Source organism: Lathyrus oleraceus, chromosome 7, assembly GCF_024323335.1.
Source record: "Lathyrus oleraceus cultivar Zhongwan6 chromosome 7, CAAS_Psat_ZW6_1.0, whole genome shotgun sequence".
In the NCBI taxonomy this organism is placed as follows: Eukaryota; Viridiplantae; Streptophyta; class Magnoliopsida; order Fabales; family Fabaceae; genus Lathyrus; species Lathyrus oleraceus.
Window position 1 is genome coordinate 27568071 of NC_066585.1, and position 17089 is coordinate 27585159.

The window sequence follows — 17089 nt, forward strand, 5'->3', positions numbered from 1 at the left end:
CACCAATAATTCTATTTAATTTTTCTAGACACTCTTAAAAAAAATACAAAACTTAAAGCCTCTAAATAAAAAAAATCTGGCGCAAAAATTTCCGAAAAAATAAATTGGCTACACCAAAATGATCAACGTAAAATAAACTTATCGGATATATACATCATTTGATTTAATTTTGAAATAAATTTTCACCGGTTAACAAACCCAGACTGATCAAAATGCGACAAAACAAGTCAAAAAAATAAAACGAGCACGCCAGGTTAAACTACGTGAAACGTAGATTAATGTAATTGATGTCTGCAAGCTCGATTTTGAAATTTTTCGTCCATTGATTTTATGCACAGTTGTCATTCAGTTTGATCGATCTGTCTGTAAATCCGAGAAATTATTCTGACTGACAATTTGGATATTATGCATGTTATGATATGCATATGATGTTAATGATTCGATGAATGCATTGATTCGGCGATTCAGAGTCAAAATTGGGGTATGATAATGAGTAAATCGAAGTGGTCTCATTACCAAGCTGTTGTCAGAGTTCCGAGGTATATAAAGGGAACTCTGAAGTATGAAGTTTTGTTCCCTTCTGGTGCTGAAACTGACTAAGAACTTTTGAGTTACTCAGATTCTAATTGGTGTGGAGATAAAGTTGACAGAAGAAGTACTTATGGGTACTTGTTTAAGTTTCTGAGAAGTCTTATTTCTTGGTGTTCCAAGAAGCAACCACTTGTTGCTCTGTCAACCTGTGAAGTAGAATATATTGCAGGTGCTATGACTGCATGTCAAGCTGTGTGGCTTCTGAATTTACTCCAGGATTTTAAGATCAAAGTAAACAAGCCTCTGAAGCTAATGATTGATAAAAAAAAGTCTGCAATTAATCTTGCCAAGAACCTAGTGTTGCATGAGAGAAGCAAACATATTGAGACTAAGTATCACTTTCTGAGAAATCAGGTTCAGAATGGAGTGTTATAAGTTATGCACTCTAGCACCCAGAAGCAAATAGCAGATGTTCTGACGAAGGCGATCAAGACTGATCAATTTCTCCGCTTGAGGGATGTAATTGGTGTTGTTAGTTTTGGTTAAGTTGAATATGAATTAAAGAATGATATTAGAATTAATCAGTTTTTAGAAACTTGTTGACAAAGTTTGTTAGAGGGTATTTTAGTATTTTCTTTTAAGTTCCACTTGTATTTAAGCAAGTGAGTGGTGTGAACAATTATTCCTCTTAGTAGTGTGTGTGTGCATTTTTTTTCTGTGTAACTATTTTGAGTAGTAGAAGTTTGTTATTAATCACTCTTTTCTCTCTTGTTTCATTGTTCATCTTTATCACATTGTGCACCAACAATTTGAAATTTACATTGACATTTGAAGGATGTTGCATCTTTATGTTCATCTTCTTCTCATAATGTTTACATGTACCCCCCTCTTTCACATTTCAACAAAGGATTTTTTTTTGTTTTCTGCATCTAAACATGGTTTTGAAATAACAGAAGTAAATCCTAACTTCTCTATTTCATCTTTGACCCATGCCAACAACTCATACCGTAGAGTGAATTTTCTATCAATCGCATCCATAACTTAAGGTACAATATCAACTTTCACATCAACAATATGCACATCGACGAGAGATTCGTCGATGCCACATATATCTGAAATTATGCATACAAATTTACATTAAAAACAAAACTACTTAAAAAAATATACAATTCATATGATAGAATCAAAAACTGTATTATCAGGTTTTCCATTTTTTTTAATGTACCATCCAAACGTGGTTCAAATATCTCCTCAGATTCTACAATCCAAAAATAAACCGATATGTGTTAGGTGACGTCAATAGAACAAAATAAAATAAAAGACAATAATAGATATTTAAGAGCCACACATTACTTTGGTACTCAAACAAAAACGACATGTCTGAAGTCCATTGATGATTTAATTGTATTTAAAACACAAATTTCTAATTTTTGAAAAATTAAGCGCGAATTCGAAACTACGATATCTTATTTGTTCATCTTTAAAATATGATATTCATAAATTTCTATTTTTGAACGTGATATATTGATTTTGTCCGGATTATAGAATCCAAAGGGTTTTTAATTAGTTATGAATTCTAAATTACTAAAAGTATTTTAGGCAATTTCAATTTTTTTTCCTTGTAGAAGTTCACAAGGGTGAGAAAAGAAAAACTTTACAGAGAATTTCACTGGCCCATTTGATAGGAAGCCCATTGCAACTTTCTTTCTCATTGTCACGTCATGCCATGCCACTAGCAGTAAGATCATGGTTCAACCAACCAACGTTAGCTCATGTCCCGGTTGTTCTTCACACGCCGTCGTTGTTTCTCCGTCGCCACCGCCACCGCCACCGCCACCGCCACCCAACCATCTATTACTAACAGTAACGACCCAGTTACATTTATAGCCACGCTATTGTCTAAAACTACTCGTATACAACAATTGAACCAAATATACGCCCACATTCTCCTAACGCGCTTTTTGGAATCCAATCCCGCTTCTTTCAATTGGAACAACATCATCAGGTCTTACACTAGGCTAGAAGCGCCTCAAAACGCGCTTCGTATCTATGTTTCCATGTTGCGGGCCGGGGTTTTACCCGACCGGTATACTCTTCCGATTGTTCTTAAGGCAGTGTGCCAATCTTTTGCAATTGAGCTTGGAAAACAGGTTCATTCGAATGGTATAAAGCTTGGGCTTCAATGCAATGAGTATTGTGAAACTGGGTTTATAAATTTGTATTGTAAAGCTGGTGATTTTGATAGTGCTTGTAAGGTGTTTGATGAAAATCCTGACCCAAAGCTTGGTTCTTGGAATGCTGTAATAGGTGGGTTATCCCAAGGTGGACTTGCCATGGATGCTATCGATGTGTTTCTTAATATGAGGAGGCGTGGATTTGAACCGGATGGGATTACCATGGTTAGCGTTACATCGGCTTGTGGAAGTGTTGGCGATTTGTACTTGGCATTGCAATTGCATAAATTTGTTTTTCAAGCTAAAGCTAGTGAGAAGACTGATCTTTTAATGTTGAATTCGTTGGTTGATATGTATGGAAAGTGTGGGCGGATGGATTTGGCTTTTAAAGTTTTTGCAGAGATGGAGGGACGGAATGTGTCGTCGTGGACATCGATGATTGTGGGTTATGCGGTGCATGGACATGTAAAGGAGGCGCTTGATTGCTTTCGGTGTATGAGGGAGTCAGGTGTGAAGCCTAATTATGTGACTTTTGTTGGAGTGCTTAGTGCTTGTGTGCACGGAGGGACGGTTCAAGAAGGAAGATTTTACTTTGATATGATGAAGAATGTTTATGGCATAACACCCCAACTGCAACATTTTGGATGTATGGTGGATTTGCTAGGTCGGGCGGGATTGTTCGACGATGCGAGGAGAATGGTGGAGGAGATGCCTATGAAGCCGAATTCAGTAGTATGGGGGTGTTTGATGGGTGCATGCGAGAAATATGGGAATGTGGATATGGCAGAGTGGGTAGCGGAGCATTTGCAAGCATTGGAACCTTCGAACGAAGGCGTTTACGTCGTTCTGTCAAATATCTATGCCAATAAAGGGTTATGGAAGGAAGTGGAGAGAATAAGATCCTTCATGAAAGAAGGAAGTCTTGCCAAGGTTCCTGCTTATAGCATCACAACAAAATCAGATTGAAGATTCAACAATAGTTATTTTAGCATTGAGAACTTTACAATCAATTGTATTTGTAGTTTATGCATGTATCAAAAACAGAACCTTAAAATTCTTACATCATATATGTTCATGAATTATAGAAAAAATACATCCTCTGATCCTAGGACTTACACCTTCTTACAAACTTTTTTTTAATGATATCTGTCATCTATAACCTTTTGTTTGTAATGATAAAAGCATATTTACAATCTCTTAAAACTAAGCTATCTCCACCTATTTCTTGATTGCAATTCTGATGTATCAACATAAGCAGTAGTTTCCATGTTTATTTATTTGCTGTCTTGTGTAGCATTCATTGATCCTTCCAAGTTCATTTCGACATCATTATCTTCTCCATTTGTGATATCATAAACATTGATCTTTTTAAGCCAATTTACTTTGCTAAAAGTTGAAATCGTTTCTTCATTACTCTCGGGCGGAACACCGTTTTCATCATGAAAGCTTTGGACCTCGTCTATTTCCTCCATTATTACGCCAGCATTTGCAGCACTCGCCACCACATTTTTATGCTTCTCGTTTTCCTCCTCTTTAGTTTCGTTGTCTTCGTTACTGTCGGGCGGAACACCATTTTCATCATGATAGCTTTGGACTTCATCTATTTCCTTCATTATTACACCAGCATCGATGGCTCCATCAGATACATGATCCACTCCACCAGCTTCTCCAACAGAATCAACAATTCTTGACTCATGAAAAGATCTTTCATCCAATCGTGTCGGTATCCCTTTTCGTCCCATCCCTTTTCGTCCCAACAATTTTATTCCACCACATCCTGCAACAACCTTGGTTTGACCACCATAATTCTTCGTTTCTGTCTGCTTGATCTGATACAGCAACCAACCAGAAAACACCAAAACTAACATCAACTTCAATACCTGTTTTATGTTAGACCCTTTTGGTTTTCGGAACCTTCCAAAAGATTGATCCTCCATTCTTCTGCATTAATTCAACATCCTCTAAAAATCAAATCAATTCTATTATATACTAAGTTTTACAATTCTAACAAGAACAAGAGACCAGAATATTCCAACCAACTATACATGATTTCCAACAACTCTTAACTATCATAACAAAGAATACAAAATTACAAGAAACGAGTGTAGCCATGATGATTGATGGGAATAAAAAATAAAGAGCAAGAAGTGGATTCTTAAGGAGCAAGTTTACCTTTTGTTTCTTCTCTTGTTCTTGCTTTTTCAGTGTTCTCTCTTGATTTTGTTTGGTCCTTTTGTGGTTTTTCTTTTGACCAAAATCATGAAGCAAATTTAATACTAGTTTGAAAGTTCAGGAGGGTCGTTGAAGTTCCCAAATGTAGCGGTTTTTTCTTTGATGAGTTTGCTTTTTTGTTTTCATTCTACACAACCGTTTGATTTGATGCACATGATAAAATATATAGTGATAAAATGTTGAATAAAAAGTTCGAGAAAAATATTATACATAAATAATATTCTAGTACATCTAAAAATATGATAACATTATATTTTTAATTACACACATAATATGATAGGATAGGATAATTATATTATATACAAAATATGTATATGAAGAAATATATATAGATAAATAGAAAAAATATATTTAATTTATAAAAAATTTAAAGTTTTTTTTTTATAATTTATTTTTAAATATTTTACAACAATGTTGTATTTCATTAAAAAGTCGACTAAAGTTGTTATAATATTGTATTTAAGATTATTTTGCTATCTAAATCATTAATCTCGAAGTTTTCAACATCCTTATGTTGATTCTTAGGCGCTCAATATTCGGTCTCGTACAATATCGCAGATATCATCGCAGTCTTGTAAAATTTTCTCTTCAACCTGAGTGGTACATTTACATCGCATAAAACACTTGAAGCCCATTTTTATTTCAGCCATACAATTTGAATTCAATGATTTACACCTTAGTGATTTTCTTCATCATTTTGTATTACTCATCCAAGATATCTAAATCACGTGACTAGAGGGATGCTATTGTCTACAATTTTCACCTCTATGTTAGAAACATTTTTTCTTTTGTTGAATTTACATTTCATATACTTCGTCTTACTTTTGCTTAGGTGAAACCATGCATTTCTAAAGCTCGCCTCAAAGTCTTCAACCTCTATTTAAATTCTTCTTTGACTCTCCAAGTAGGATTATATAATCTGCAAAAAGCATGTATCTCGGTGCTAGCTCTTGGATGTGTTCTTCTCTAGGACTTTCACAAAATCTCATTAGACACTCCATCACACGTCTTCTCCAGATCAATAAAAATTAAGTGCAAGTCTTGTTGATTTATCCTATACTATTTTATCACATCCCGTAGTCGATAAACCGCTTCCATGGTCGATCTATCTAGTGTAAAACTAAATTGATTCTTAATGATTTGATTTTTTTTCTTAATCTCCATTCAATCACTCTTTCTCATAATTCTTTGATATGACTCATAAGTTCAATCCTTCTATAATTTGCAAATTTTGATATTTCCCTTTTATTCTTATTGATTAAAACTAAAGTGTTTCCAATCTTATGATTTTTAAATATTTTAGTTTTTATAAATTAGTTATTAATTTTTTATTTAAAATGAAATTTATTTATTTATATCATATTTAATTTTAATTTTTCATATTTTAAATTGAATTTATAAAAATAATTAAATAATTTATTTTCTTATTCTATTATGCTGGTTTTTAATCTATCTTGAATAATAATTTACACTAAAATATGACGACCGCCATAGCTATCTTATCACAGTGTTATCAAATATCAAATATTGAAATTTGTTCAAAAAGATATATCAAATTAAAATAAAATAAAATATAATTAGTATATCTTATCTTTTACTATTATGTACATGAAACAGATTCTAAGAATACCGTCATGCATGTTGAAGATGAAGTCTCCGAGGATAAATTTGGTATTTCCAATGAGCATTGCATGAGAGTGGTGACCCACTAACACTGAGAATCTTAAAATATCAACATGCAAATTCAAGTCAATGACTTGACTTTTCTTATGCCTCAATAATTCACTAAGATAATGTATATGTTTGTGTAATATTTAGTTGTAAGTGGATTGATCAAATTTTAAAATATTAACAAACCTAAACTCAGATTTGAACCGGAGTGGTGCATTAATTATTGTTTTGAAAAACTTGGATATATGGGTACATGTCATTGGATTGACATAACATTAGTAGTGTGGTGTAGCTTAGAATACCACACTAAGTGGGGTTTCCTCGGGAAAATTTCCTGCTCCATTTGGGTCTAGAGATTTGGAGATTTTTCTTATGAAATGAAGAGAAAATTCCTCCAAAAGAAGTTTGGAGATATGTTATTTTATAGGCATATTATTTTTTTTAATGATTGTTTTGTCTTTTTTTTTTATGATCTAGGTAGCGCAAGTCGGAGCCGATAATAAGGTTAAGATATCATTTGAAGGGTTATAAGAAACGATTATATGATGATACATTATGGCAGGGGAGTTATAATTAGTGAAGAGGCGGACATTACATGGAAATTATAAGGACGATGAATGTTATGGGCAGATGTATTTATGAAGAATATTGGGAGTCAAGCAAAGGGAGAGAGAAGGAGATAGAGACCTATAAGTAGGAGAATGTTTAGAGGATGAAAGATAAGCAAAAAAGAGACAAACACTCATAATAGACACTCTAACCAGTCATTTTAGGCTCTCCTTGACTGAAAACAAGGAAGTCAACTTTTTAGTGTTTTTTAGCAAGAACACTTGGCACCCACTGTGGGGCCTCAGTAAATTTTTCCCATGCCACACAAAACCATTAGTAAAAGTGTTAATACTTCATTTAGACGATGTCAGGATCATCTCCTAGTCGAAGCGATCCATCCCCGCCATCAGATATGGCTCAATTGCTCACGGTGGTGGAAGCACTTCGTCAGCAAAAAGAAGCCTTGTAAGACAATCTCCAAGTTTTGAAAACACAAAGTCTTCATGAAGGGGATACAGAGGAGGAGCCTCTGGACTCTCACCCTTTATCCGAAGCTATCTGAGATGATCAAGTCCCGGAGAACTTCAAGCCACCGTCGCTAGTATCTTTCAATGGTAAAACTGGTCCAAATGAGCATATTATTGCCATCAATAACCAAATGAAAATAGTAAGGGCTTTTGACTCACTCAAGTGTAAGCTCATGGTCGGGACCTTTAAATAGGGTGTTTTGCGGTGGTATATGAGTCTACCCAGGTTCTCGATTATCAGCTACCAGGACTTAACCAAGAAGATGATACAACACTTTTCGACCAATAAGCATAGGAAAGTGTTGACTACCAGTCTACTTAACGCCCGACAAGGGCACACAGTATCTCTCCAGGAATATATGGCAAGATTCAATGAATAAACAATTAAGGTATCCCATCCGAATAAGGAAATGCCCGTCGGAGCATTTCAGCACGACCTCAAAGTCGGATAGTTCAATGAATCTTTAGCACAAAAGTCGACATCCAACATGGATGGCGTTATCACCTGAGCAAAATTTTATATCAAAGGAGAGGAAAATAATATGGAAAAAAGATCCCAAGATGCAAAAGAAAAAGAGAGGGCCAAGGAAGAAGGAGTTGGCATAAGAAAGAATACTTTAAGCTGGGACCTAGAGATCAGCCAATAGCAAGACCATCTCAGCGACCGTTTGAAAAAGAACAAGAGAACACACCGTTAAACGCTAGACGTTAAGATATCATAAAAGAAGTTATCACCTCAAGTTGCTCTCCAGACCGGAATGCCCAAGGGGGGTGCATATGGTGATGGGAAAAGACAAAAGTGCATGGTGTGCATACCGTAAACTTCGAGGACACAACACAAAAAATTGTCATCAGTTAAAAAAACAAATTGAGATCTTAATTCAGAGAGGTCGGCTATTATCATATGTTAAAGATGTGGGAGGTCAGCCCGGAAAGAGAAGTCCTCCCCGAGAGGATCGAAGTTCGGAAGACCCTACACAAAAGAAATGAAAGAATACAAAAGAAGTTTGTGAAGCCAGGATAACCTGTCATACACTAAATACCATAGCATGGCGATTCGCGGGAGGAGGAGAAACCGAATCGGCTAGGAAAATATATGTTCGGCAAGTGATGCACATTGAACAAAAGCCGCCTTCAGTGGGGAAGGAGTTCCCAGTTGTGACCAATTTCTCCATAAGAGACTCGAAAAGAGTGTTGAGTCACGAAAACAATCCCATGGTGATTAAAGTTTAGATCTGTGACTGGAGCATAAAACGGGTCTTGGTAGACCCAGGAAGTTCAACAGATGTTTTATATTGGGATGCATTCAAGGGGATGAGTTTCGATACCACCGAGCTACTACCGTTTAAAGGTACTTTTGTGGGATTCTCCGAAGAGCATGTATAAGTGCTAGAACATTTGCGTATAATGAAAACTTTTGGATGTAGAGACCATGCGGAAAGTATCTAGGTAAGGTATATAATTGTTAATGATGTGTCCCCATATAACATTATTATTGGAAGGGCCTCTCTCTAGAGTTAGAGTTGTCCACCATATACCTTATGTTAAAGTATCCTCTGAAAGGTGACCGGGTATGAATAGTGAAGGGTGATCAAGGAAATGCTATAAAGATAGTCTAAGACTTAAAAGGAGGAGTCACGCATACAAACCAATCAAAAATGTTCAACTAAAGGTGAACCTAGTTGATATCGACCAAAGAGAGGAGTTACCAGAAAATCAGTTGACAGACAGGGAAAATGTAAGAAAGATACAGAATGGCGTCTAGTCATCTCACACAATTCAAATTAGTGTCGGTAAGATGTCAAAGGATGAAGACAGGAGGACCAGAGTCAATTTAAAAATTGATCATCACTCGCTCACACATAACCTGCTAAGCACACAATGGAGGCTTTGTAAGTAGGTATCAAATATTTCAAAATGACTACTCGTGGCAGTCGGACATATGAAGTTTTAAGTAGGGGTTATCGATCACTTTACTTGATGGGAAACATCAGAGAACAAAATCATTTGTCCGGAGTAAGGATGGAGCAATGCTGGATCATAAAATTATGAATTGAGAACTTAAATAAATTTTTTTGGCCCTACCATACTACATCTCATTCGACTATTTGGGAGAATTCTTTAGTAACGGTTGGTGAAGCTAATATAGTGATATCAGTCGAGATCATCCTACCAACTTGGGATGTCATACTTTGAATGAAGGAGTCAGCTTAGATAACTTGGCAGTCACACAAAGAATTTCCAGGAGGTTCGATATCAAAGTCAATCAAAGGGGGTATCATAGAGGAAGTCTGATGATAAAGAAGATGGCGAACGTTAAGAAAAAAGGTGGGTTGGTTCCAGATGGGGAAAGACACATTTGTATCAATTAGAGGATGAATAATGAGGCTTACAAGTTGACAAAGTTAGAGGATATTGAATTATCTAGGACCTATAATGTAATTAGTCTCGAGTTTTATTATAACTAGTTCATGTAATAAATCTCATAAATAAAAATTATGGGGATGCACTCTTTTTCCTTGCATGAGCAGGGTTTTTGATGAAGCACCCATAGTTAAATAAAAGGTAATGTGTAAAGCATGTAAAATAGGTCCTCTGGCATAACCGGCTTCGGCGGGGCTAAGTAAAATTAAAACCTCTGGCCTAAATAAAGTCAAAGCAACTTGAAGCGTCTAGCATAACCAGCTTCGTCCGGGCTAAGTAAAATTAAAACCTATGGCCTAAATGAAGTCCAAGAAAATTGAAGCCTCTGGCATAATTGGCTTCGGCCGAGCTAAGTAAAATTAAAACCTTTGGCCTAAATGAAGTTAAAGCAACTTGAAGTCTCTGGCATAATCGACTTCGATCGGACTAAGTAAAACTAAAACCTTTGGACTAAATAAAGTCCAAGCAACTTGGAGCCTCTGTAATAATCGGCTTCGGCCAGGCTAAGTAAAATTAAAACCTCTAGCCTAAATTAAGTTTAAGAAACTTGAAGCCTCTGGCGTAATGAGCTTCGGCCAGGCTAAGTAAAATTAAAATCTTTGGCTTAAATGAAGTCCAGGCAACTTGAAGCCTTTGACATAATTGGCTTCGGTCAAGTTAAGTAAATTAACAAACCTCTAACTTTAATCAACTTATCACCGGCCAAATGTCCAACATGATATACTCGTAACTAGTCGGTCTGTGTTCGAGAATTTATGAGACTCCTCAAACGTTAATGCCCAGCTCGCTGGGGCTTCAAACCCATGTGGTACGAATTTCACCAACATCCACATCTGGAACCAAAAGCATTAAGACATTCCATATTATTTCATTGAAAAATGGTAAGGAGTATGAAGGACTAAGCCAACAAGACAATGACCAACCAAGGAAGATCTGACATCCCCTGATGCATCAGAAGAGCCAACAACACCTACAACAACTCCTTTGGTTGAAGAAAGATAAGAGACACTACTAGCTAAGCAACCTAATCTGACAACTTCTAGCACGTCAACTTCATTTGTAAAAATCACAAATGATACACTAGAAGTCAGTACAACACCCAGATTTGTGCAAGAGAGACCACCACCATCTTGCCCTGAAAAAAATTAGAAAGGCTAAAGAGGAGAATTTTTTTGGTAAATTCATGGAAACCCTAATGAAAATTCACATCAACATACCCCCAATTAAAGTTATTCAACAAATGCCAAACTTTTAAGTTCATGAAAGATGTGTTGACAAAGAGAAAAATAGTTTAAGAGTTTGCCACTGTAGCTTTAACCTAAGATTATGCGAATTTCTTCAAGGAAAGTTACCATACCATTCAACATAAGAGACTGTTTTTGTGGAAGAGCATTGTGTGATCTTGGAGCAAGTATTAACCTAATGATATTTTCCATTTTCAAGAAGTTGGATATAAGAGCTGCGAGGCCAAAAATCATCACACATCAGTTAGATTATATATGCATTTGCTACCCACAAGGGATGATTGAAGATGTGTTAGTGAGGGTTGACAAGTTTGTCTTCCATGCCGACTTCAATATCATGGATTTTAATGCTGATGAAGACACTCCCATCCTTTTGGGATAACCATTTCTTGCTACTGGAAAAACTTTAATCAATGTTGAAAAAGGAGAAGTCACTATGAGAGTAAATGGCCAACAAGTGGTATTCAATGTCCTTAATGCATTGTAGTACCCGGAAGAAGACATAACTAATTCCTAATTAATCTCTACTTGGGATTCTCTTATGCACAAGCCGATCATTAAAATAAAAGATGAGTTAGAACAAGAATTAGGCAAGTAAGATAAGAATGCATTAGTAAGAGAAGATCTCATATGTAGACGCTACATCCCAAATGAAGAAAGAGTATAACACTTTTAAACTCTAGATATTATGACTGAGTTGGGGGAACATAATGTCCCATCAATAAAGAAACCCCCAAAATCAAACAACTTCCTGCACACTTATAATATGCCTATTAGAGGCATGAACAAAGTTGCTTATTATCATTGCTACTGATCTGTCTGATGAGAAAAAATGTCAACTTCTGACACTTCCAAAGAAGCACAAAAAGGCAATTACTTGGAAAATATCTTACATAAAAGGGATTAGTCCTACAGTTTGCATGCACATAATAGATTTAGAAGAGAATTCCAAGAACAATATAGAGTGTCAAAGAAGTTTGAATCCAAACATAAAGGTTGTAGTGGAGAAGGAGGTCATCAAATGGCTAGATGCAATTACTATCTACCCCATTTATAATCGTGTGTGAGTGAGCCATATTCAATGTGTTTCAATGAGAGGTCGTATGACTGCGATTGAGAATGAAAATAAAGAGCTAATTGCCTCAAGAGTAGTAATTAGATAGGAAATATGTATGGGTTACCGAAAGTTAAACAAGGCTAGTAGGAAAGACCATTTCCCCTTCCGTTTATTGACCTGATGCTTGATAGGTTGGCTGGAAAAGAGTTATATTATTTTCTTAATGGTTATTCATGCTATAATCAAATTGCAATAGCCCATGAAGACCAAGATAAAACTACACTCACATGTCCCAATGGAACCTTTTCATTTAGAGGGATGTTATTTGGATTGTGCAATACTCTAGCTACATCTAAAAGAGGCATGATGGTCATCTTCCTTGATGTCATAGAAACTTCCGTGGAAGTATTTATGGGCGACTTTTCAGCCTTGGAAAGTCATTTCAAAGATGCTCGGTAAACCTGAAGTTGATGTTAATAAGGTGTGAAAAGAGTACTTTGGTACTAAATTGGGAGAGGTGTCACTATATGGTCAACTAAGGAATAGTTCTAAGCCACATAATTTCTAATGTGGGATTTGAGGTTGATCAAGCCAAGATTGAAGTCATTAAAAAGCTGTATGTACCCTTGAATATTAAGGAGGATAAGAATCATTCTTGGTCATGCTGGATTCTATAGGAGATTTATCAAATATTTTTCAAAAATTAGTGTTGAGTGTGAAGAAGCTTTCAATGCTCTAAAAAATGTGTTGATATCTGCACCAATTGTCAAGGAACCTGACTCGACCAAGCCATTTGAACTCATATGTGATTCAAGTGGCTCTTCTATTGGAGTTGTTATTAGTCAAAGGCATGATAAGGTGTTCCACACCATTTATTGTTCTAACAAGACATTGGTAGAAGCCCATTTAAATACACAACTACTGGGAAGGAGTTGTTGGAAATTTTCTTTGCATTTGACAAGTTCATATCTTTGGTGGGCACTAAATTTGTAGTCTACACTAACCATGTTGCAATTAAATATATCATTGACAAGAAGGACACTAAGCTAAGGTTGATAAGGTGGGTATTTTATGATGCAAGAGTTTGACCTAGAAATTAGAGACAAGATGGGAGTTGAGAACTTGGTGGTTGATCATTTATCAAGACTACCAAATGATGACTAGAGGAAGGAGATAAAGGATACCAGGGAAGAATTTCCCGATGAAATGCTAATGATGACTTTTGTCGTGACACCCTGGTATGCAAATATCGGGAATTATTTGGTAAGTTGGTATTTGCATCAATAATTCAACTCTCAGACGAGGGAAAAGTTCTTATATGATTCAATGAATTACTACTGGGATAAACCAGTCTTATACATGAGAGGTGTTGATTACCTATTGAGAAGATGCGTGGACTACCTAGAGGCATGACATATCTTATCAACATGCCATAATGCTCCCTATGGTGGACACTTTGGAGGAACCAGGACAACTACTAAGGTTTTACAATCAGGTTATTTATGACCCTCTTTACTTAAGGATGCTGATTAATTTGTCAAAACTTGTGATAAATGCAAAAGGGTAGGAAACATTTCTATGAGGCAAGAAATACCAGACACCAATATCTTAGAAATTGAATTATTTGACGTGTGAGACATTGACTTCATGGGACCATTTACCCAATCCTTTGGAAATCTATACATTATTCTAGATGTTGATTATGTTTCCAAATGGATAGAGGCAATATAAACTCCCATTAATGATGCTAAGGTTATGACCAAATTTTTGATAAAAAATATTTTCTCTAGACATGGTACACCAAGATCAATCATTAGTGATGAAGGAACCCCCTTTTATAAAACTTTTGAAAATTTGATGAGAAAATATGGGTTAAACACAAAATTGCTACTGCCTACCATCTCCAAAGTAGTGAGAAAGCTGAACTATCTAATAGGAAAATCAAAAGAATTCTTTAAAAGATTGTTAATCCCTCAAACAAGGATTGGTCCAAAATTTAGATGATGCTTTGTGGGCCTATAAAACTTCTTTCAAAACACATTGAGGAATGTCTCCCTACAAACTTGTTTGTGCTAAAGCTTGCCACCTACCCATTGAATTACAACACAAATCCTTTTAGGATATTAAAAATTTGAATTTCAACTTGTAAGCTATTGAGCAAGCAAGAAAGTTACAACTTAATTAGTTGGAAGATCATATATTATTTTCCTATGAGAATGTTGAATTGTATAAGGAAAAGACCAAGAAATGGAATAACAAGAAGTGTGAAAAAGGGAATTGGTATAAGGACAAAAGGTACTCTTGTTTAATTCAAGGTTGAAACTTTTCCCTGGTAAGTTGAAGTCTAGATGGTCAGACCCCTTTAAGATTGTGAAACTTTATCCTCATGGGACTGTGGACCTCTTGAATCAACAAACAGGGGAGACATTCAAGTGAATGGTCAAATAGTGAAAACTTACCATGGTGAACCTTTAAGTAACACAAGGGCTTCCATAGGTTTGTATGATTATATTCTCTATTCAAGGTCAGGCTATAAGATTTAAAAATAGCGCTACTAGGAAAAGTCTAGAATAATGTTATGTTTGTAGTTGTGTTTTTATGATGATAGGATGGAATTACATTGCTAAAGTTATGAAGAATTCTAAAGTCTTCTATCATGACTGTGACATGCCAAAGAAGTATGAGAAAAGAGAGTAGGCACATGGGATTATCCAAAAAGATGTCTAGAAAATTAATTTAAAAAGGAAGTTGAAAGGATGAGAGATAACATGCACTAGGAGACAAAATCCCAAGGAGCTATGCACATGAGTCTGACATGCCATAACACATGTGAGTAATGATGACTTTGTCCCCATCATAAGTCTTGAAATTTATAGCCAGTCCCTCAAGTTATTCTTCAGAAATTACCTAACAGTTACTTCTCTCTCTCTCTCTCTCTCTCTCTCTCTCTCTCCAAATTCAAATTCAAATTTTTACTCTCCCTCTCATTCACTTTTACTTAACTGTGTCTGAAATTAAAAAAACCCTTATTCTCTCTTTTGCAATAAACTACCTAAATCATTATTCTCTCTCTTTCTCTCTCTCTCTCTCTCTCTCTCTCTCTCTCTATATATATATATATATATATATATATATATATCTTAATGAAAAAACTTCCCTCGTTACCCTAACTGTCACTAAGATCTCTATCAAAACTCTTCATTTCCTCATCAATGAAACCCATTTCCATCGGAAAAGAATCAAAACGTGTGCAAGAAAGAACACCACTCCTTATATCGTATACTCTGACTCTGATTCCTCAGACAATGAAAATTTTGTGAACAATGAAGCTTAAATGAGATACACAAAGGTCTTTGTAACAAGACATATGCTTTTTGAAAGAGGATTCATCTTTGAAATGAGAGATGAAGACCTTGGTCTTACATATGATATCAGGCACGTCATAACTGGGCAAAATGGAAGAAGTCTTTTGTAAGCACCGACAACCTTACAACACTCAAATTGTGAAGGAGTTCTGTAACACCCTAAACCCCGATTCTTAATATTAAAGAGAATTTTCACTAATTAGGATGTTACTCAAAACAAAACATACTCTTCATGAATATTTTTCAAACTCGCAGCAAAAAGCTCGACAAATCCTCAAAACATCAAATAGTAATTTAAAGCAACCACTTAACGAAAATGAACTCGAAAAGACAACTAAAAAAAATAACGCTCCCTGTTCTCGATGTCATAGACAAGAGCAGATAAAACCAACTAAAATAGTGATAAATATAAAATAAATTAAGAAAATATCCAATGCCATCTTCGACTCACAAGCATTACTCCCGTTGAGTACCTGATTGCCTGTGTAAGATCAAATTTAGTTCTACAATGTATCTCTAAGATTTTGATGATTACAAAGGATGAAAAAAAATGGTACCCTAACGAAATTTTTCTAAGTGTGCAGGACTCTGATCAAAACAATCAGATAGACAATCATCAGATACAGAATCAAGCGCTAAGATACTACTTAGAAGTTACATAACCAGAAGGCTCTGACTCTGATCCAACACAGGCGCTAGCAAAACTAAAGAAGTCAGAAACTCTGAGAGAAAAGAATAAACCAAGACTTTAAAGACGTACGCTCTAAAGAAGTCAAATAAAGAGAAACTCTGATGAAGTCAGAAACAAGCACCCTCTGAAGACAAATATTGCTAAATAAAGACTCTGACTACAGGATTCACTGACTCAAGGAAACTTAACGTTGAAGAAAATTGCCTTTGGAAAGAAAATATCTTTAGAAAGAAGTTATTATGCTCCATACTGCTTTGGAAAGAATAAGGAGATTAATGACGTTAATCACTCTTCAATGACCAAGATTCTATCATTAACACCCAACGGTCTTTTCATTCTCCAATAAAAAGGATGGAACGCTTCACCAAGAAATACACTGGAGATACACGAGAATACATTTCTTCCATTACTTTCTTTTCACTCTCTCACGAGTTGCTGCTCTAACGTGAAAACATTTCTTGCTCTTATATTCTGTAATATTTGCTTATTGTTAGAAGTACTGTTCATTACTAATCTATCATTGCTAAGATATTTCCTCAAGTGACTCTGTGAAGTCTGAATACTTGAGAAGGTTAAAGTATTAATTCTCTTAGATGGTTGTTTGTGTAATCTTTCAAGATTAGT

The 17089-nt window shown here is 35.5% G+C and overlaps 2 protein-coding genes across 3 annotated transcripts; one reads left to right on the forward strand and one right to left on the reverse strand.

Annotated features, from left to right (window-relative positions):
- The first annotated feature begins 2155 nt into the window (after positions 1–2155).
- On the forward strand, positions 2156–3770 carry LOC127104184 (pentatricopeptide repeat-containing protein At1g77170, mitochondrial). The gene has a single exon (XM_051041385.1). The coding sequence runs from the start codon at positions 2304–2306 to the stop codon at positions 3669–3671; it is 1368 nt and encodes a 455-aa protein (XP_050897342.1). The 5' UTR covers positions 2156–2303; the 3' UTR covers positions 3672–3770.
- LOC127104185 (uncharacterized) lies at positions 3749–5071 on the reverse strand. Of its 2 annotated transcripts, none has more exons than XM_051041386.1 (2): positions 4878–5071; positions 3749–4646 (listed from the first exon to the last, which is right to left on the reverse strand). In XM_051041386.1, the coding sequence occupies exon 2, from the start codon at positions 4640–4642 to the stop codon at positions 3980–3982; it is 663 nt and encodes a 220-aa protein (XP_050897343.1). In that variant the 5' UTR covers positions 4643–4646; positions 4878–5071; the 3' UTR covers positions 3749–3979. The 2 variants fall into 2 exon arrangements, with proteins under 2 accessions (XP_050897343.1, XP_050897344.1); XM_051041387.1 differs by having other exon boundaries at positions 3749–4666.
- Positions 5072–17089: the final 12018 nt, after the last annotated feature.

Excerpts from the sequence above, each read along its gene's own strand:
- LOC127104184 (XM_051041385.1), top strand. The coding sequence starts at position 2,304 with ATGTCCCGGTTGTTCTTCACACGCCGTCGTTGTTTCTCCGTCGCCACC.
- LOC127104185 (XM_051041386.1), bottom strand. The coding sequence starts at position 4,642 with ATGGAGGATCAATCTTTTGGAAGGTTCCGAAAACCAAAAGGGTCTAAC.